At 27.7% G+C, this 23092-nt stretch overlaps 1 protein-coding gene across 6 annotated transcripts in view; it reads left to right on the forward strand.

Moving 5' to 3' along the window:
- Positions 1-6941: 6941 nt before the first annotated feature.
- The window catches only part of LOC107445596 (ornithine decarboxylase), a 29316-nt gene continuing 13165 nt past the window's right edge, over positions 6942-23092 (forward strand). Inside the window, exons 1-3 of one of the 6 annotated variants that reach the window (XM_071182458.1) lie at positions 6942-7194; positions 21600-21679; positions 22753-22849. In XM_071182458.1, the coding sequence (XP_071038559.1) occupies positions 21620-21679; positions 22753-22849 (157 nt within the window). In that variant the 5' untranslated portion in view covers positions 6942-7194; positions 21600-21619. Of the gene's footprint in view, positions 7195-11938; positions 12121-15842; positions 16270-17409; positions 17473-18228; positions 18235-21599; positions 21680-22752; positions 22850-23092 lie in introns of those variants that run through there. The other 5 variants (XM_043047897.2, XM_043047898.2, XM_043047895.2 and 2 more) reach the window with 5 other exon arrangements.

Here is a 23092-nt window from a genome sequence, read left to right on the forward strand (position 1 = left end):
ATCGAGATATAGTGAAACGTACCAAAAACGAAATTATCATTAAGATGTTCAAATTTTGGATCGCACTCCTGACCAAATTATTGGAACCATACAGCGGCTTATAAATATATATATATGTAATACAAAAATTATAAATACTTTTGTATTAATAAAACCATTAAAACTCTTTCGTTTTCATAAAATGTCTTTATTAAAGAATAGGTGTAGAAATTCTATTTTGGGACTTCAAGGATGAAAACATACCATTGAATTATAATTAGATTTATATTTCAAAGGAGGAGTTATTTTTAGAATCTTGTTCCTCTTTTACTTCCAAATTAGGAGGCATTAAATGATTAGCGATTATGCGTAGAGTTACAAGGTATGTACGACTTGAGCCTATTTACATCATTCTCTGATAGTATTTAATGCGGGAGCGATTGTTTTTGCATAACTCTTGCTGTATCATGCATTCCTTGAAAGATCTGCATAGTCGAAATCAATCAGGCAAAATTGTGGCGCGCCATTTTTTTTATACTGAGAGATATTTGCAATTTTTAAGTGTCACCTTGTAACGTTGAATCTACTCAAAAATTTGCTGATTTTCAAAGATTTACGGCGCATCTTTGAGTACACAGTTTACTGAAAGAAAGTTTTCTTTTTTTTGAATTATTGAATTTTTTTTTCTTTTTTCAAAATATAAGTACCAGAATCTAATTTAAAAGTTACAGGCATGCACCAAATGAAACAATTTTGCGGGACTGTTAAAGCAGCGTATTCCGTTATGCTGAATTTCTGTAAGTGGAATTGGTGAAAGGAGACTTGTTTGTACTACACATGCTTTCTGTCCTAAAATTAACGCAAGATTTGAATTAAATAGAAAATTAATTATTTACTGTAAGCAACCAAAAACAAGACAGCTAACAGTTTAGGGTTTGTTAAAATGCAGCACATGTGTTTTTAGAGGGGAAAGCCAATGAAAGAATCCAAATACACTGTTAGAAATTTCTCGGAAAAATGGTTTAATAACAATTTATTGAATGGTTATTTTACCATATTTAATCAAAACAGTCAAATAACCATAAACAAAATGGTAATCAAACTGTTAAGTTTGAGAAAAACTGTTTATTAACTGCTTTCACCTTATACAGTTAAACAACCGGAATTTTATCGCACCAACTAGAACCACCGAATGAAGTTACTTAGTTCTTTGCAACTGAGTGCATATCGTTGCTGTGAGGGCTTACCTGTCAATCTCATAACCCACAGAACTGGAGTTCGAGCCCTGGTGTTGATACCACAATATTCCCTCCATTTCTTTCAACATATGAAGAAATTCCAGTGTCCGGCACTCTCCAATGCCCATTACCTTACGAAAGGCCGAGCTCCTATGTCTAGTTAAATAATATATTTTTTTTTTGTTGCGTTTTTGAAAAATGCTAGTTGTAAATGGTTAAAAAACCATAAAGGGAAAAAAATGTTCTTTACCGTAAAATTTACGGTTAATCGGATGGACAGACAGCTGTCAGTTATTTTACCATAATTTTAGATTGAAAATTTCAACAGTGTACTGTATAAAATATTTTCTAGTCATGTTTTGCTGATCAGAATGAGCTCCTTTGATTGTGTGATTTTACGGCATTGGATTTTTTCTCTGGGTTTATTTGAAGCCAAAGGCGCAGGACAACAAATNATCTTTGGATAAACGGAAATTATAATTGTGTCAAAACTTTTTCAATTCACTTAAAAAGTTATCGAGATATAGTGAAACGTACCAAAAACGAAATTATCATTAAGATGTTCAAATTTTGGATCGCACTCCTGACCAAATTATTGGAACCATACTACGGCTTATAAATATATATATATGTAATACAAAAATTATAAATAATTTTGTATTAATAAAACCATTAAAACTCTTTCGTTTTCATAAAATGTTTTTATTAAAGAATAGGTGTAGAAATTCTATTTTGGGACTTCAAGGATGAAAACATACCATTGAATTATAATTAGATTTATATTTCAAAGGAGGCGTTATTTTTAGAATCTTGTCCCTCTTTCACTTCCAAATTAGGAAGCATTAAATGATTATCGATTATGCGTAGAGTCACTAGGTATGTACGACTTGAGCCTGTTTACATCATTCTCTGTTAGTATTTAATGCGGGAACGATTGTTTTCGCATGACTCTTTCTGTATCATGTATTCCTTGTAAGATCTGCATAGTCGAAATCAATCAGGTCAAATTGTGACGCACCATTTTTTTATACTGAGAGATATTTACAATTTTTAAGTGTCACCTTGTAACGTTGAATCTACTCAAAAAGTTGCTGATTTTCAAAGACTTACGGCGCATCTTTGAGTACACAGTTTATTGAAAAAAAGTTTTCTTTTTTTGAATTATAGAAAGAAAAAAAATTTTTTTTTGACATATAAGTACCAGGATCTAATCTAAAAGTTACAGGCATGCACCAGATAAAACAATTTTGCAGGACTGTTAAAGCAGCATATTCCGTTATGCTGAATTTCTATAAGTGGAATTGGTAAAAGGAGACTTGTTTGTAGTACACATGCTTTCTGTCCTAAAATTATGCCAAGATTTGAATTAAATTGTTAATTAATTATTTACTGTAAGCAACCAAAAACAAGACAGCTAACAGTTTAGGGTTTGTTAAAATGCAGCACCACATGTGTTTTTAGAGTAGAAAGCCAATGAAAGAATCCAAATACACTGTTGGAAATTTCTCGGAAAAAATGGTTAAATAACACTTTATTGAATGGTTATTTTACCATATTTAATCAAAACAGTCAAATTACCATAAACAAAATGGTAATCAAACTGTTAAGTTTGAGAAAAACTGTTTATTAACTGCTTACACCTTATCTAGTTAAACAACCGGAATTTTATAGCACCAACTAGAACCACCTAATGAAGTTACTTAGTTCTTTGCAACTGCGTACTTATCGTTGCTGTGAGGACTTACCTGGCAATCTCATAACCGACAGAACTGGAGTTCGAGTCCTAGTGTTGATACCACAATATTTCCTCCATTTCCTTCAACATATGAAGAAATTTCAATGTCCGACACTCTCCAATGCCCATTACCTTACGAAAAGCCGAGCTCCTATGTCTAGTTAAATAATAATTTTTTTTTTTACGTTTCTGAAAAATGCTAGTTGTAAATGATTAAAAAACCATAAAGGGAAAAAAATGTTCTTTACCGTAAAATTTACGGTTAATCGGATGGACAGACAGTTGCCAGTATTTTACCATAATTTTAGATTTAAAATTTCAACAGTGTACTGTATAAAATATTTTCCAGTCATGTTTTGCTGATCAGAATGAGCTCCTTTGATTGTGTGATTTTACAGTATTGGATTTTTTCTCTGGTTTTATTTGAAGTCAAAGGTGCATGACAACAAATTAAAATTCACCTGTACATTTAAGAAGAGGTTCAACCTTGTATCATTACCCGCAGTAAAGTGGTCATAGAAAATTTCAACAAAAAAATTTCAGCAAAGCCGTGGGCGTCATTCGTCCGATGTGCTCCATACTACATTGTACTTTATGTTACAATTAAAGTATACAAATATATAATTGATAAAAACTGCATTTTCTATTTAATCATGAATCTCGCGTAAATGTTTGGATGCCTTTTATTCAGTCAAACACACAACGAGAAAAAAATGGTAAGAACTACCGGAATGTGTTAAAATTTACCGTGTTTCTGACTCTATGAAAACACTAAAAAGCTCGGTAATTTTTACTCAAGCTCTTTGGTAACGATTTTCATAAAATTAACGATACAATGAAGAATGAGTGATTTATGTTATGAAACATAAGAACAGTGCATAAAAACACTTTATTCAGAAGAATTTAACCGTTACCATAGCAACGGAAAATGACCGAAAATGAATCATTTAAATACCGTATATTTCAGTTTAATTAACCAGAAATAAAGTTTTCTTTCTCTTTCTTCTTTTGCCAGAGATGTCAGTACCGTACAGCACGGTAATTTTACCAGGCTCTTTTTTCCCAGTGCAATTTTAAAATCAGACTCATGAATTATTTGTTCGATTTTCTAATGCAGAGTTCTTCTTTATTCAGAAAACGGAAGGATCAATGTATATTTTATTTATGCACAAACTAATGCACAATCCTCTGTGTCACACAATCCTCTGTAAAATTCAGCATATACTTTTAGAAAATGTTCACTCGTATAAAGATTAGTGTAAAAGTTACAACATTGTAGTTTTTGGAAGATTAAAATAGCGCCCCTTTTAATAAAATTCGAACTACTAACTTTCTCTGCATAAAACTTATACCAGAATAATATGTTTAATACGATAGAAATGGTTTGTTTACAATTAAATAACCAGTGTGAATTTTATGAAATTTTACTTGCTTATGTTTTACTACGCGCTTATTTTAATGTAGGGGGATAAGGAATGTTTTAAGTTTTAGTATGAGGGAAAAAAAAACAAGTTATCCTAACTCGGAAGAACGAAAAAAGTAAGTTATTTTATTGGGATTTGTTGTATGGACTGTATCAATAGATCGTTCACCGTGCCCATGAATACGAACTCAGAATTTTCATTATTTCTTACTTTTATCAAAATGAATAAATAAATCATTAGTTGTTTTCCTTTTTTGCGAAAGACGCTATCGCTGACATCATCTTTTTTGATATTATTTTATGATCACTCGGTTAAGCGTAATGATATTTCTATCTTCGAAAATAGAAAATATTTCTATTGAGAAATACTTAGAAACAACATTTATACAATGACATAAATCATAGGGTATGAATTAAATGATCTTTTGAGTCAAGAAGCAATAAATGAAAAACAAATTAAAAGATTTATCCATAGATAGAAGTTGTATTGATAGTACTATAGAGTGAGGTACATCATGAAAATTTTTTCTAAGTTCAAATTTTCAAGTTTATAAAAAGTTATCAATGTTTTTATAGGACTAGCAAACTTTCTTTTTGCTAAATTGAAAAATTACTGGTCTAATTTTTTTTCCTGATCAAAAGCATAAATGAAAAATAAAAAGATAATCGTAAGCATATAAAACAAATTTTAAAAATGTAAAGTGAGCGTAACTACAAAAAAGTGTTAAAATGTAACATTTAGGTATTATTATGCAATCTACATAAAAAAACTTTACTTAACTCTGACTCAGCATTTGAACCTAAATTGAAGCATAAGTTAAAAATGGAAAATATGCGATTGTGTTAATGAAACTTAAAAACTTTCACGAAGATTCCAGAAGTTCTAATGATGCATATCATTTTAGTTTTTTTATTGTTATTTTCCATTCTAAACTTTTCATTTTGGAATCCAAAATTTTTCTTATGTATTTATAATTTAAAACTAAGCATTTGTGTTTTTGCACTTCCTAAAACAAAAAAATCCGAGGGACCTCAATCTTTCTTATTTTGGCAAAAATTATTCTTAGAAAATATCTAGTCACATGACTATCAAACTTTTTTTAGTTAAAGTAAAAAAAACGGACTAGAAATTGATTTTCATTTGGTGAAAAGTGCATGTTCAGATAAATAAATAAAATAAATAAATAATTATATAAATATAAAATGAACTTTAATTTTAAATTTTAAAAACGTAAACTTTAGAGTGCAATGTAATAATAATATAGAATATAATCCATGAAATGTAACACTTAGGCGCCTTGCAATATAAATAAAAACCATATATTACCATATATATAAAACCATATATATAAACCATATATATAAACCATATATATAAAAACCATTATATAACTCCGAACCAGCATTATAACCTAACCTGCAGCTTAAACTAAAAATTGAAAAATATGCGTATTTAATAATGAAACTTAAGACTTTCATGAAGATTCCAGGATACTTTATGATGCATATAGTTTATTTTTACTATTTCTCAACTTTCTAAGCTTGGCCTTTTTGAATCTAAATTTTTTTAATTGTATATGTTAACGTTTAAAAAATACTTAACATTTGCCCTTCTGCGCTTCTCCGCAAAAACGAAAGAAAAAAAAAACGCGTAAGACACGCTCCGACGAACCTCAATCTTTCTTAGTTTGACTAAAATCCTTTTTGGTAAATCTCTGGTCACATGACTATAAAACTTTCCTTTATTTAAATTAAAAAATAACAGGACATAAAATTCATTTTTTTGGGACCAAGGGCGTACATTCAAAAAAAAAAAATTCTAATTGTATAAATATAAAACATATTTTAATTTTAAATTCTGAAAATACTAAGTTTAAAATGCAATTCAACAATAAAAAAATGTGTCCATAAAAGGTAACATTTATGTATCATGTTTATTATAACTCAACAATCTAACTTGGAATCTTTGTTACAACCTTTGATGAAACTCAAGACTTTCATGAATATTCCAGGCGATCTAATGATGCACTTCTTAATAGTTTTTTGTACTGTTACTTTATATTCTAAACTGGACCTTTTTTGAACCTAAATTGTTTTTGAATATATTTTTGTTTTTAAATATAAAAGCCCCCCCCCCCCCCCCNAAAAAACTTTGACTCCCTCAATCTTTCTAAGTTTGGCTAAAACTATTTTTGGCTAATATCTGGTCTCACTGACAATTTTTTATAGATATATCTCACACATAATACTAGACCTTACTAAAAAAAAGTACTCTACAGCATGAGTTGGCAAACGAAACATTGCTCCAGTATTTCCCAATCCTTCCAAAAATAACATTTTTGACAACTGCAGGATATTAATGATGATATCATTTAATGAAATACTCTGATTAGCTTAATGATTTTTTTTTCTAGATGACGATGAATTACATCGAAAGCATCTTCACCATCCGGTGACAATACCTGCCGGTGCTCTTCTATCGGGTTTTTTTCATCTAAGGTGTGATCGCACCGCGATGCAATGACGTAGAACAAAAACTTATTCTTCCTCTTGAAATTAATAGGAAGTGGCAATCGAGCCTTGAAAGCTGTTTTACAGTGAAATTTGTTTTTGTCATGTCCGTAAGTCGGCATAATGCTCGTAATAGGGGTGCCTGGGTGTGGAGGAGGGGTGGGAAAGAGCAGGGCAGATTAATCAAGCGACATCTGAGCTAATAAGGAGATTTTTATTTATTTATTTTTTTACTTTCGTTTTAAGTTTTATATTAAAGAGAGTATCTTATAGAATATCCACCATTAAAGGTACAGAGCTCGCTGAAGGTGAGTTGGTGTTATTGATATTGAAAGTTGAAGGTCTTTATTTTAGATTTTAAATTTACGTTTCGTAAAGTAAATATAATATTGCTTATACTTATATTGTATAAGGAATATATTTATATTATCTATAATCTTTTAAAAAGCTAAATAAAAAAAATTTCAATTTTACTTAAATAACTGTTTTACTTATATAACTTATAAGTTTTTATTTTTTTAAATTTTTAACAGCTTAATTAAATACTAAATCTATTTTCTTAAAAAGTAGATATGCTATGTTATTTAAAGAATATATTTATAATATTTTAAAAAGTAAATGGAAAAATTTTAAATTTTAATTTTACTTAGTTTTTATTTTCTTTTTTAATATCTTCTTTAATTAGAGTACTGAAATTATTTATTTTAAAAGAAGATATGCTGTATTTAAAGAATATATTCATATCATTTATAATATTTTAAATAGTAAATAGGAAGGCCTAAAATATTAATTTTATTTAATCTTATTTATTTTTAACAACTTCATTAATTAAAGTACTGAAACTATTTATTCTGAAAGTATATATACTATATTGTTTAAAGATTATATTTATTTTATCTTTATTATTAATTTAAATGGTAAATGGAAAGAGAAAGGGAGTCATGAAAATAAATTTTACTTCATTTTTATTTTTCTTATTTTTAACAGCTTCATTAATTAAAATTTCAAAAATATTTTTAAAGCAATTAAAAAAAGCCTTTTTTCATAAAACTATTTAAACAATTTCGCAGACCGACATTTAAAGGTTTTCAGTAATATATTTAAAAATGCATGTATAAATTTCCCACTAATTAAAGCATGGCGATAAACAGCATGCAACATATTACAACATATTATATTTAAAAGTGAAGGACTTTATATTATATCAAATTCCTCAATGTATATTTACTGAATATTTAATCAAATATATAATTGTATTAAATGAATGGTAGGTTTACTTTTAATTAAAAATAATTTTTAATAAAAATATATCTAATTATGACTCATTTTTTAGATTTTATGGATTAACAACATGTTACATTAAAAGAAATTTAAAAAACTAACTTTTATTTAAATACCTAAACTTTTCATTTAAAAAGCTAAAAAAAATATACATTGAAAGGATTTTATCCAATCTTATCGAATTATTTCTATTTTAATAATTATTTTGGGATAAATATGAAAACATTTATTTCACATAAACTCGTTCATAATTTTTATGAAAGATGCAGCGGTAGTTTAAAATTTCATTTGATATTTTTACTTAGGTTTAAACTTACATTTATTTATTAAAATCCAATAAATTTCTTTTACTACATCTAATAAATATTACATTTTTTTTAATGCTAAGAATGTAAGGAAATAATTTTCATAAACCCTATTTATGTTACATTATGTTAATTAACTTTATTTATTAACTTCAAATTTTTTATTTTATAGCAAATTTTAGAAATGAAAGAGAAGTTATTTTGGAATTAAACATATTTTAGCAATGTTTCATGATATTTCTAGCAGCGTCAGAAAAGTGTTTTCTTAATTTGTAAATTTAGCAAAGACTTCTCTTATTACATTTTTAGATTCTCTAAAATTTAATGAATCTAATAATGTGAATTTTTGAATAAGAGTTTGAATTATGTTTCTTGGTGATAAAATACACGAAGCTATAAAATGTTTGGTTATTTTACAGATAACGTGTTTCTATTAAGAGAAACATTTAGATACGAATTTTATGATGCGATGTCAACTTTTATTGTTACTTAGGTTAAGCAACTTAAAAGGGCCTGATGTGGCAACGAAATTATAACTTTAAGAACGTGCGATAGCAAAAACCCGTGTAACCTAAACCAGGAATTTTTTATTTTTAAATCACCTCATTTAAATCGAGCCACCCTTTAGAGAATTACATATTTTTCGAGGCACATTTAAGATAGCAAAAAATGTCTAATTATAAACTCAATTGAGATTTGTTAATGGACATTTAACAATCGTTGGATTTTGAAAAAGAAACAAGAAAAGTATGCGTAACAATATAAAGATAGTTAAAGCAGTTTGTATTTTAAATACACGTTCTTCATTATAATAAATTTTTCGAAAAAATTTAATTTCTGTAATGAATTTTCAACTTCAAAATTGAATTAATTGAATTGAATCTGCAATTAAAAAAGGATACTGATTATTAATAGCTCTGTAAATCTGTATCGATAATTGAAATTTACTGGGCGATTTTTTTTATCTAACACCCTAAGCACTTCAGTTCATGTGACACTTCTGTTCACTTTGAAAACTTGAACAACTGTAATGATATATTATTTTATCAATTTAATTATTTTAGTTACATTTGTTAATAATTAATTTATTTATATTTATTATTAATTTGTCTAGTTACATCAATTGTTAATTATAATTAATTATTTTAGTTACATTTATTATTTATTTTTTAGTCATATTTATTATTACTTTATTTAGTTATATTAATTGTTAATATAACTAATTATTTTTGTTACATTTGTCATTAAATTCTGCATATTAATTATATTTAATTAGATAAATAAGTAATTATATCATATTTTATAACTATGCACTATTTATATTCACTTCCATTGAGACTGTTGGACAATATGTTGAAGCCCTAAATGAAATCTAATGTTTTAATATTTTAATTTTTTATTTTTAAAAAAAAATCTGATTTTACTAGAAATTTATCTGAATTTAATGAACTCAAAATCATGTACTGAGTAATAAAACGATCAATTAATAACGTTGCTAATTAAATTTTGTGAAATTTTTAATAAATTGTTGTTTTGTGATGAGATTTGGAAGTTATTTGCTATACCTTTTCTATTGGTTGTTGTGAATTGTTGGCATAAACAGGAACTGTTTTTCTGTGCTTATTTTCAACGTGACTATTGTCTTTAACTTGACTAGTTGTGACAGTTCCTTGTTTGTTTAACATAAATGATAAGCATCGTAAATAATCGCTTATTTGCTTATTAAATAATCGCTTATTTGGGAGAAATGCTTTTTGAGTAGCAACAGTGACAGCAAAATAAATGCACGAATAAGTTTAAGTTTGTTTTAAATATTTGCATTGAAAATCGATAAAAATTAAACAGTTTATTTGAATAAGTCACCTATATATACTGTAATGCCCATTTCATCAGATTCTGCAAATTAACCCTACGATTTTAACACACTTTTATAATGGTAAAAGTAAAGGTTAACCTAGGGTTTAATACTGTTTTGCTGTTGAATTGTAGACGGAGAGAATTAAAAGAAAATTGAATTATTAAAATATATTTCAAGCATTTTTATATTTTGTTTACTGTTTAATATTACTCAGTTTTTAAAATAACTGTTAAAGTTAGGAAATAATTTATGAATATAAAGATACTTATTAAGTAAATTTAAATAAAATTGTACAGTTGAGTATTTTAATGGGATTTAAAAAGGAAAGATAAGTAAATTTAACTGTAGAAAATTTCAATTAAAAAGAATTAGCATAACTTAAGGTATAACAAAGTACAGTGAAGTTGAATTGTATTAAATTAAAATATTCAACGATTAACGCCATGTATAAATATTTATAATAATAATTCTTTGATTAGCTAATGATTTCTTTGTTTCGTTTTTCTCTCCTTCTAATTATGGCACTAAAAAATTATGGGGAAATCTACCAGAATGTGGTAAAATTTACCAAGTTTCTAACTCTGTGGAAACACCAAAAAGGTTGGTAATTTTTGTCGAAACACTTTGGTGTTGATTTTGGTAAAATTAAGAATAACACATGTTCTTATAATCTACGATAAAATTTGGTAAATACAATAATATTTGGTGATTTTATTATGATACCTTAGAGCATGGCATATAAGCTATTTATTCGGTTAAAACAACTTTTCAGTTTCGTAATTTTTTCTCAATGTGTGTTAAAAAGTACTATAATTTTGAAAACCAGAGATTCCAGTAAACCATTACCATTTGACTGGAAAAACTACCAAAGGAATGATTTAAATACCGTTATTTTGTTTTTATTATCAAAATTAGGTTAATTTATTTTTTTTATTCAAAAATATCATTACGATACAGTACCGTAATTTTATCAGAACTTTTTTCTCCCGTGTACAGACATAGTTAGTGTTGAAAAAAAGTACTGTACTAAAAAGAAGTTAGTACTAGAATGAATGACATGTAAAAACTATATTGAAACTGCGCGGATGTAACTCTTTATAAATAATGTTTTTATCTTCTTTCAAAAAATGTCCCTTTTTTATTTTTAAAAATTTCAGTTTCAAAGCCCTCTGCCCCGTAAATTCGTCATTCCCTTTGTTTTTGTTATTTACTATTACATAGTCAGTCAGAAATAATTAGCCCCAGGCCCTAAATCTCCAGCTAAAAGGAAATACAGTCGTTTAACAGAATTATATTATTTTTTTATTATATAGATTATACAGTCTTTTATTATTATTATTTCACAGAATTATGTTATTTTATGGGTTATGTCCTTAAAAACAAAAACACAAGCGTATATAAAGCAAATCTGAGTTTCTAATTAAATTTAAGTATTGTCTGGGTAAGGTATTCGTGTATTTTTTGTGACGTGAGAATAATAAAATATTTTATTTTCCAGTTTGAAAACCGTAACACTAATGTTATAATCTATAAATTTGTAATAAATTTATAAATCGTAATACTGTTTGCTTTTAAGCAACATAGGAAATATTTAATAAAATTTATTATGTAGTCTTATAAATTTTATGATATATAAAGAAATAGATTCATGCGCTATTCTACGCAACGTTTGGCGATCAGATAGGTTACATTCTCGCCATTTCCCTGCATGCTTTGCCATTTCGGTAATGTGCTATTTCAATAACTAATAATATTAAAAAAAATAATAACATAGAAATTATAACATAGAGGTAAGTTTTGCCTTTTCAATTTAATATGTTATTTAACTATTTTTCATTGCCTTTTCAATTAAATATGTTATTTAAATGTTTTTCATTGCCGGCATTACATAGAATTGCATCAGTCATGGAATGTTTTTTTAGCGCCGTTCTATTGAATCCGTCACTCGTTCATAAAAATTTACTCATGTTGTAGATGAGGTAAAAAAAGAATAATAACCATGACTATATTGAACTAAGGCAAACGCAGCCGCGATGGTTCAGAGAAAGAGTGCTGGCATCTCAAAAAGGTGACCTAGGTTCGAATTCCAGCGATGGGTGGTCGATACGAATTCTGTTCCCTGTTCGCGGTTCTTTGATGGCTGACGGATCATGAATTGGAATCTCTTGGACTTCCGACTAACCATGAGATGTTTTCGCGGTTTTACACTCCATTTAACGCAAATGGTGGTTTCGTTCAAAAGTTCTTAATGAAGTCTAATTTTTCTGTTTGCTTGATCCAGGAGTTCCTTTGTCTCCTGGTTTGGGTTCAAAATTATAAGACTACAGAATTGAATATATATAGTCTTTAATCTAAAAATGGGTCGTTTGCTCAACACCGGTTATAAAATAAAGTAAAAACCATGGCATCCAGCACGGGCTTATATAAATCTGCTAATGTTATAGATGAGGAGAAAAACATCTCTTATGATTCTAAATTCTATGATTGATAACGATTTCTTGTGATTCCTATGCATTCAGCAGGGCATTCAGTATGATTTTCATTACACATCCATAATTGAACTACATAAATCTACTTATGCTGGTAGATGCGAAAAAGAGAACTCTTTGGTACAATAATAATTGATAGCGATGATTTCCTTTTAGAAAAATAAGAAGCTCAGTGTTTACTCGAGTGTATCTTTTCGGCAAAGATTATCTTAATCTTTTTTTGTCCTTTCCTTTTTTCATCTTTTTTTTGAAGGAAAAAAAATGAAGTTTACTCGTATTTCTGATTCGTGAAGAAAACAGAAGCTTCACTTCTGACTTTTTTTTTCTTAATCTTGTTTATTGAACTGAGGTAGGTCATTGAGTGCAAACTTATTTTATGATCTTTCTTAAGTTTATTCACTTCTTTCAACCCAAATCTATTTCATCTAAATGTTTTGTTTACGATGTTAACGTCATAATTTTCTAGAGTTAAAAAAAAAGAGGTGTAACTTATTCCTGCTTTTTGATTTGAATCGAGAAGGGTTTTTATCGGATGACCTAGAAACTGGCTGCATATTGATAACAGCGCATTATCAAATAATATATCATCAATAGTTTTAGGGCTAAATGAGGCTTCAAAGGGACAATGTCAGTTTTGTGATAATGGGATACCGTTTAGTGATTGTTTAAAATATTGTACTAAACTGATATAGATAGCAAGAATATCAAGCACTATTGATACTTCTCTTCATTCAGGGAGCTATTGTTCAATAGTTTTGTAGTAGTATAGTTCAGAGAAGGCAACCACGTCAGGCATCCAATTAGCAAGGGTGCATCCAATTGAAATTGCATAAAACGTAAAACTATAATTTCATTAATAAAATTGTTAGTACTCATGATTTTATAAAGAAGATAATTTAATAAATAAAAAATTATTTTCTTAACAAAGTTTTAGGAAGCTAAATTACTGAAAAAAAGGTGTCCGATAAATTAAAATATTCTTTACATTTGAAAAAAAATAAGAATATTCTGTCGAAATATTTAGTTTTCTACTATGAAATAAATTTTAAATATATTTACGAGAAAACTGATTTTACAATATAGATTTCGAATTTAATTAATAAATAATTTTCAATTTTTAATTGAATAATTCTTTTTTGACCTTTTCAGTGATTTCATTCCACTTTTTAGAACTATCTAATCAAGAAGTTTGTCTCGGGCATCTACCCACTTTTAAACGAAGAAAATTCAATAGAAAATTTCAATAGTAATAATAAAATGGAAAATGAGAATTTAAATCCTACCATACTGGTACCATTTTTATCTATAAAAAAATTCAAAAAATATTTAAGTGCATAAAGATTAATCTTAATCGGATACTAAAATTATTGAATAAAATTTTATTAATTTACGACAGTGAAATTTTGCAAATAAATTAGTTTTTACTCAATATTTAAAAGTTTGCCTTTAATTTTTTAAAATAAATTAACTAAACAAGGTGCTATTAAATAAATCCTGTAAATGAACATTCAAGAATCTTCCACTTTTTCAGAATAAAAAGTGAAACCTATGGAAACTACGAAGAGCTTAAAATAGCTGGTATTTTTATAAGAAATATAAAATTAATATTTTGTGATAGTTTTACCTAATATTCTAAGTTTTATATTAATGGTGTTTTGTTTCTGAAAACTGAAAAAGAATTTTTTTGTTGATAAATAGCAACAGTTGATAACAGTTGGTAAATAGTGTTGATAAACAACAACAGTTTTGCTGAGTAATAGACTTAAAAATTTGTGACATTAATACTGTTTTATTAAACGCTGCTTTGTTTAGTTACTGTTCAAATATCTCCGCAGAATATTGATTTAAATAACAAAAAACTTAAATGATAAAAAATGAAAATTTTTGATATGATTGAAAAAAATAAGCTCAAGAAATTAGAGTGGAAAGATGTGCAAAATATCATTTTCTTCAAAAATTATGAAGGTAGAAAAAATCAAAATTTTACGAGCGATCAAAACTTTTGATTACGAACAGCACAGAGAAATAGGCTAATAGAATGGTTTTATTAGTAGTTTTTGCGCATTGACTTTTAACAAGGATAATTATTCAATTTACAATGAAGATCAAATTTCAAATTTACTTAAAATTTCGTATGTATATGGAAGAAGAAAAATATTTAAAATTAACTTCAAGAATAATCATTAATGTTCTGGAAAGAATAATCATAACTTTATATTTTTTATAATAATGTAAATTTAATTAAGGAAGAATATCACTGTTCAAAAATCAATATATTTGAAAACACTCTTGATAACGTTGAGTCTAATGATTAAATTTTTACACATTAAGCTTACATAGTAGTAATTTAATATTTCTCCAAATGTCGCTCTGGAATATTGTAATGAACTCTTCTCAACTATTAATATAATTGCGAAATCTGATGCAATGTCATTCTCTGGACAGTGTATCTAATCGAATATTCAGCTATCTTAATCTAAGTATTGAATGTTATGGCTTTAATTCAAAGGAATAGGTTGATTAATTTTAAACAATTCATGTTTTAAAATACTAATTGTGATTCAAAATATTTAAATTTTTTAAAATTGTTCGTTAGTAAAGCTATTCAACTGATTTCTTTTACAAATCTTAAGGCTACAGATTTTTTAGTAACTATAAGACTTTTTTTAATAATTAAAAAATACCAAAATGCATTTTTGGTTGTAATTAAAGCGTCAGAAAAATAACACATAAAAGGGACTTCGGTGCGCCAAAGGGTTAACCTTGAAAGAAAGTATAAAAAAGGTATCTTACGCCTAGTAACTCATGTATAGTATCTCACGCAAGTAAAAATAAAAAATACCAGAATAGAAAATGCTATGTCACTACTCAATGATAAATCATCTCTTCAAAGTTATTCACTTTATTAAATTCGACAATTCACAACCCTTTCATCAAGTGCAATGACGTAATTACGCTACAAGTGTCTTCTTATCTGTATCATCACCCTTCGTAATCATATGAAGTTGAAAGTAATTCAAAATATTCCAGAAAGAAAGTTTTTTCGGCAAGCAACATAAAATTTTAGAACAATTTACAACTGGCGTAACCGAAAATTGCGTCAGAACTTTCATAATCTTATTTTCTTGTCCAACATCTTTCACTGGACAATAAGGGGGTACTTTTTTTTCTTACCCCCTTAACCATCTGATATGCTATATGACTCCCATTTTCTTACGTTTGCGTCAGGTGAATTCTGTTTACCTCTATTCACAATAAACTCTGATTAGAAAAATGAATAAATTGGTGGGATTACTTTCTTTTCTTTACTAAAATATCTTAGCTGTCTAAGCGAACTTTAGTCAAACATCTTAGAACTGTGCCTTATTTGGCTGTGGATTGAGTTTTTATTTTTATTTTACTGACTCAATTTGCTTCCAACTATGTCTGTTTCTGACGGCGGTTACCAACGTAAGTTCAAATTAAGGCTATTTTTTAAAATTAGAGAAAAATATTTCTAAGTTAGATTATAAGAATTTATTTTTCTGATACTCTATATGACTCCCATTTTCTTACGTCTGCGTTAGGTGGATTCTATTTTCCTTACTCACAATATACTCTGATTAGAAAAATGAATAAATTGGGGGGATTACTTTCTTTTTTTTACTAAAATATCTTTGCTGTCTAAGCTTATTTTATTTAAGCAACTTAGAATCGTGCCTTATTAGTCTGTGAATTGAGTTTTTATTTTAGCTTTATTGACTCAATTTGCTTCCAACTATGCCTGTTTCTGACGGCGGTTACCAACGTAGGTTCAAATTAAGGCTATTTTTTTAAAATTAGAGACAATATTTCTAAGTTAGATTATTATTTTTCTGATACTCTATATGACTCCCATTTTCTTACGTTTGCGTTAGGTGGATTCTATTTACCTTACTCACAATGTACTCTGATTAGAAAAATGAATAAATTGGTGGGATTACTTTCTTTTTTTTTACTGAAATATCTTAGCTGTCTAAGTTTATTTTAGTGAAGAAACTCAGAATCGTGTCTTATTAGACTGTGAATTGACTTTATATTTTTATTTTATTGATTCAATTAGCTTAGAACTATGTCTGTTTCTGATGGCGGCATTACTCACAATGTACTCTGATTAGAAAAATGAATAAATTGGTGGGATTACTTTTTTTTTTTTACTGAAATATCTTAGCTGTCTAAGTTTATTTTAGTGAAGAAACTCAGAATCGTGTCTTATTAGACTGTGAATTGACTTCATATTTTTATTTTATTGATTCAATTAGCTTAGAACTATGTCTGTTTCTGACGGCGGTTACCAACGTAAGTTCAAATTAAGGCTATTTTTTAAAATTAGAGACAATATTTCTAAGTTAGATTATAAGAATTAATTTTTCTGATACACTGTATGACTCCCATTTTCTTACGTTTGCGTTAGGTGGATTCTATTTACCTTACTCACAATGTACTCTGATTAGAAAAATGAATAAATTGGTGGGATTACTTTCTTTTTTTTTCTGAAATATCTTAGCTGTCTAAGTTTATTTTAGTGAAGAAACTCAGAATCGTGTCTTATTAGACTGTGAATTGACTTCATATTTTTATTTTATTGATTCAATTAGCTTAGAACTATGTCTGTTTCTGACGGCGGTTACCAACGTAAGTTCAAATTAAGGCTATTTTTTAAAATTAGAGACAATATTTCTAAGTTAGATTATAAGAATTAATTTTTCTGATACACTGTATGACTCCCATTTTCTTACGTTTGTGTTAGGTGGATTCTATTTACCTTATTCACAATATTCTCTGATTAGAAAAATGAATAAATTGTTGGGATTACTTTCTTTTTTTACTGAAATATCTTAGTTGTCTAAGCTTGTTTTAGTCAAGCAACTTAGAATCGTGTCAGNAATAAATTGGTGGGATTACTTTTTTTTTTTTACTGAAATATCTTAGCTGTCTAAGTTTATTTTAGTGAAGAAACTCAGAATCGTGCCTTACTAGGCTGTGAATTGACTTTATATTTTTATTTTATTGACTCAATTAGCTTGGAACTATGTCTGTTTCTGACGGTGGTTACAAACTTAAGTATTTTAAGTCAGCTATTTTTAAAATTAGAGACAATATTTCTAAGTTAGATTACAAGAATTAATTTTTCTGATACACTGTATGACTCCCATTTTCTTACGTTTGCGTTAGGTGGATTCTATTTACCTTATTCACAATATACTGTGATTAGAAAAATGAATAAATTGTTGGGATTACTTTCTTTTTTTTTACTGAAATATCTTAGTTGTCTAGGCTTGTTTTAGTCAAGCAACTTAGAATCGTGTCTTATTAGACTGTGAATAGACTTTATATTTTTATTTTATTGACTAAATTAGCTTTGAACTATGTCTGTTTCTGACGGTGGTTACCAACTTAAGTATAAATGTCAGCTGTTTTTAAAATTAGATACTATATTTCTAAGTTTATATATAAGCATTTTATTTTTCTTTCTAATTGAACATAATAATAGCAAAAAACAAATAATTGTATAATTGTATTATTATCAATGAAACTTTGGAAAGAGATTATTTTATAATTAATATTATATACAGAAATAAGGAAAATATTGCGACGTTCCAGCTGCTGATTACGAAATAAATAATATAACGAAACTCATATGGCGTCGTTATTAATTCAGAAGTTTATTCAACAATCATTTATCTTATCATTGCTTGAATTTTTCAATTATTCATGTTTTATTCAAACATCAAACAATAATTGCGTAATTGGAACTTTTCCAATTAGTAGTACAATTTAAACAACCAAATCGCAAACTTAATGAAGCCCACAACCAAATCAACTGTCATGGCAATGTATGAATGGTTTTTTTAAATGCAAGTCACTTATATTTTTCATTTTTTTTTAAATCTTTTAACGCAAATGAAATTATGAATTGCCAATAAATTATTTTAAATAATTTTTCTGACCTTCTTATGGTTATCATTATTACTTAGAAAAACTAAAATTTGCTGGCTATTATAAGTTGAGAAATTATGCATAATTAGTAAGAAGAGAAACCTTTTAAACGCGAACTTGAAATTGAATAAATTAAACAATTTTTGGCAATCAGTTTAACAAAAATGATGTATGGCACAATTAAAATATGTTTTAATTTAAACGATTTATTAATTATTATTTTTTATTTTATTTTGAAATTTGATTGCTTTAACTTTTAGCCGTAATTTGTATTAACAACTTTTACTTCTTTATCAATTAGTATTATTTATGCAGTTTATACAATATTTTTTAAGTAAATTAAAGTATATGTGGAATTGATTATGATTATTACATTTTATATGCATTTTGTAGGCTAAGTACTAGAACTTTTTATTCTCTTCTTTTTTCAAATTAAGAAATAATTACAAAAGGAAAGGCTTATAATATTACCAGCATAACATCATTGTAAAAAACTATGAAGCGCAATTAATTGTTTAAAATAATAATTTAATATTTGAATGAAAAAGTTTACAGAGCATTAATCTGTCATCGTGTAACTTTTCCTAACATTCATGTTTTGAAAAATTGTGTTTATGACATTTTTTAAAGATCATGCAATTGTTAAAAAATTCAAACAACTCCTGTTTTTTTCTTTTCTGATAATATCTATTTATATAATAAAGATAAAACAATTGCAAATCACCTAAGTTAATTATGAAGCAAAATTTTATTTATCTTCAAACTCTTAAAGTTTGTTTACCTTTTTGTTGTCACGGTGCTTAAGCACGAGAGATAAGATCTTTACTCAAGTATAACTATCATTTAATCTCAAATACATTTTGTTTCTGCGAATGTGACTGCTTACTCTATATTAGAAAAACAATTAATTTGTTACTATTTCAATTGATTTAGAACACTTTAAAAGACTTTTTAATACTTATTTTGTAAATTAAGAAACAGTAAATCATAAAATGATTTGTTTAATGGCTCATTGAGTGTGTCTTATTGCAACATAATTTGTCCCAGTATTACAAATAATAAAAAAGAGCACGTGTGTCGATAATTGAAAGCGTGAACCTCAATAAAATGAGATTTCTTATTTTTTCCCCTTTTCTGTTATTTTTCTTTATTTTCAACACATTATTATTATGAATTAGCAATTCTTGTTTGTACGTCTTTTCTTAGTTTTTGTTTACATTAATAATTTTAAAAATATCAAATAAATTTATTCCAATGACCGTACTAGGATTCTGTTTTATACACTTTTCAAGAATGAAAAAAAGATTTCTCCCTATGGTGTTGGGTTTTCAAAGGCACGCTTACAGTAATGTCATACAAATAAATTATATGGAGTTGCTATCTTAGATAATTATATAAATAAGTGGGGTTTGAAAAAGAGGAACTGGGATTTTGGAAGTAAAAAAACGGTATTTCGAAGAAAAAATATTTTTCTTTTAAAAAGGCTAAAAGTAGTTTACCAATCGTCAAAAATATTCGAAAAAGGAGTATTTACTTTTAAGTCATATTTTTTTAGCAATGCAAAAAAAAGAAGAAAAAAATAGATTTATGAAAGGATTTTCAATTTAATTGGTTTCTAAACTTGTTTTCTAGCAACTAAGACACAACAACGTAACAACTAACGAGCACAGTTAAGAAAATTAGAACGGTATATTTCAAATTGTCTGATTCATGAATTTTCTTTGAATACTAAGACAATACTAGATTTCGGATCCATATGCAGAGACAAACCACCGGACTGGAAGTAAATTAGTGAACGTCATTTCCTAAAATCTGAGTTTTATCCCCGTGTAACAAGCATCTTTATTAAAGCATGAATAATTTCTTTAATTATTATGCTTAAAAATAGTTTAAAAAAATAATAATAAAAATAAGTCAGCAACGTTAAAGCGGTTTAAAGTTTTCAAAAATTTGTTCAGTATTTGCTGCAGGATTTCTCTAGTATTTTAAGTTGGATTCACAATTACGAAAACGAAAGCTAAATTATAGATACCATAGGTACTGTACCACATACCTAAATACCAAAACAGAGGATACCGAGTTGAAGCTTGGTATCTTCATTTATGGAAATGATACCAATGATAAAAAGACGTTAAAAATTGTAAACCGATTACGGTTTCATAAAATGATGCAAAACAGTGTTATTATGTAGTTCGGGTTTTTGCCCATTGTTTTTTAAATTCGTCGAATTTTAACAAAAATAATAATATGCAATTATTTGAAGTAAAAAAATTTATGAAATCATATAATTTGTATTTACTGACCTTGTTAATAGGATTGTCATCAGCAAATGCAATTTTCAACAATCTAATGGCGGGAATTTCCTTTATTAGAAACTAAGAAACAATGTCAAAAGTTAGCGAAAAAGCACCATGAGAAAAAAACAGAAGCATAAAACATATTTGGGACCGAGATAGCCTAGTTCGTGGGGCCCATGTCCAAGAGGTTGTGGGTTCGATCCCAGCCGGTCGCAGACTCCCCGTGTAGTATATGGTGACTGATGCACATTAAATCTGTCGAGTCACCAAGTCCTCCATGCTCCCGTATCAAATCATACCTCTAGGGGTACTGATCCAGGAGTTTCCCCTTCTTCTAGATTAGTTCAAAATTACAAGGCTACGGAGTTGAACATTAGTAGTCATAAACCCAATAATTGGGTCGGCTCTTCAACAACGACTATAAAGGAAATAACATATTTGAAATATATATGATGTTACAATTAAATTTGTTGCAGTTATCGATGCTGTAAAATCAAATTGTTATAATAATTTATTTAATTTCAGGGCATCGATTAGAAAGGAGAATGTCAGAGGTCAGAGCACACGCAGTTACCGATGTGATTAAGACCTGCATCAATCAAAAAGTAAAGTATTCATTATTGTTTGTCTTATCCAAACCATACCGAGAAACTGTTAAAAAAAATTAATAATCAAGAGATATGCTATCTTCATAATTATAGAATAAGTTTTAGAGCTTGAAAAGAGAATATCACTGTAATATTTTCCTAATCAATATTATTTTATTTTTACACAGTTTAAAAAGTGAGCACATTTGAGAAAATCGTCCTAAAAGTGTAAGTCGAACCTCATAAATATACGACGTTTTTCTAGTTGACGATCGTATGCATGGCTTTCGCAAACATTGAAAAGGGTTCTTAAATATGCTCGCTGACATTATAATTCCTTGCATTATGAACTGATATAGTTAAAAATTTATAAGTATGCATAACACCAACCTAGTTTTCGTTACATTTACATTTAATGATTTTGAATTATTAATTGATATTAGAGGAGTTTGAAAAAAAATTGCATTATAACTTTCAATCTGTAATTTAATTACAACTACAAGCAAACACAACAAAAAAACTTCTACATGAAAAAAAAAACTGTCTGTAAATCTCTAGAATCGAAAATGGTCACTGAAATTAATTAATTGAGGAACTTAGTGTAAGACGATGGCATATTTTTGAGGCATTGAGCTGTTATAGTGGAGTACTGAGCTTCTAAATCTTTGGTGAATTGAAAATCATCAGCTTTAGATAGATGGGTATCAGCTTTACTGCGAAGTAAAGGTGGTCAGAGCGCAATACTGATCACATTTTCACCATCCTGCCATTGGACATGATCCCTCTATCACAATAGGATGTTGTTGAGGAATTTGTTACTTTTTTTAATTGTATGCGGGATTATAAAAAAACTGTCACAATTAGTTTCAGAAAGCTTAAACCATTGTATATGATCTTCAATAAAAGGTCATATTATTCACTATACAATACGAAATGCGCAATGGTTAAACACTTATGACAATTTTTATTTATATATTTTTGGAAAACACTTTTTAATTAAACAAAAAGTTCATTACTAAATAAAATCCTAAGAGTTGTTTGTGAATTTCAAAATGTGAGAAATTTTACATTCGAAACATATTTTTTTTTAGAATAATGATCTTCCATTTTACGTTGCTGATTTCTCCGACGTAGTCTACAAATGCCGATACTGGAAAAGCAAATTACCGAGAGTGGAGCCCTTTTATGGTAAGATAACTTTTTTTTTAAAAATCAATTTATCGATTTGTTTTTACGTGATGAGATTATGTACAATAGTTTTGTGAGTAACACTACAGATGACAGAACCACTACCAATCGGACAATATTAAAAAATGATCGGGAGCACGCAGGAAAAAAAATTCCGGTACAACTATCGCACTGTACAGAAGTGACTTTTTTGGTAAAAAAAAATGGTATTAAAACCCAAAATATATGTTATTTAAGCTATTC

This window comes from Parasteatoda tepidariorum, chromosome 6 (genome assembly GCF_043381705.1).
Source record: "Parasteatoda tepidariorum isolate YZ-2023 chromosome 6, CAS_Ptep_4.0, whole genome shotgun sequence".
Taxonomy (NCBI): Eukaryota; Metazoa; Arthropoda; class Arachnida; order Araneae; family Theridiidae; genus Parasteatoda; species Parasteatoda tepidariorum.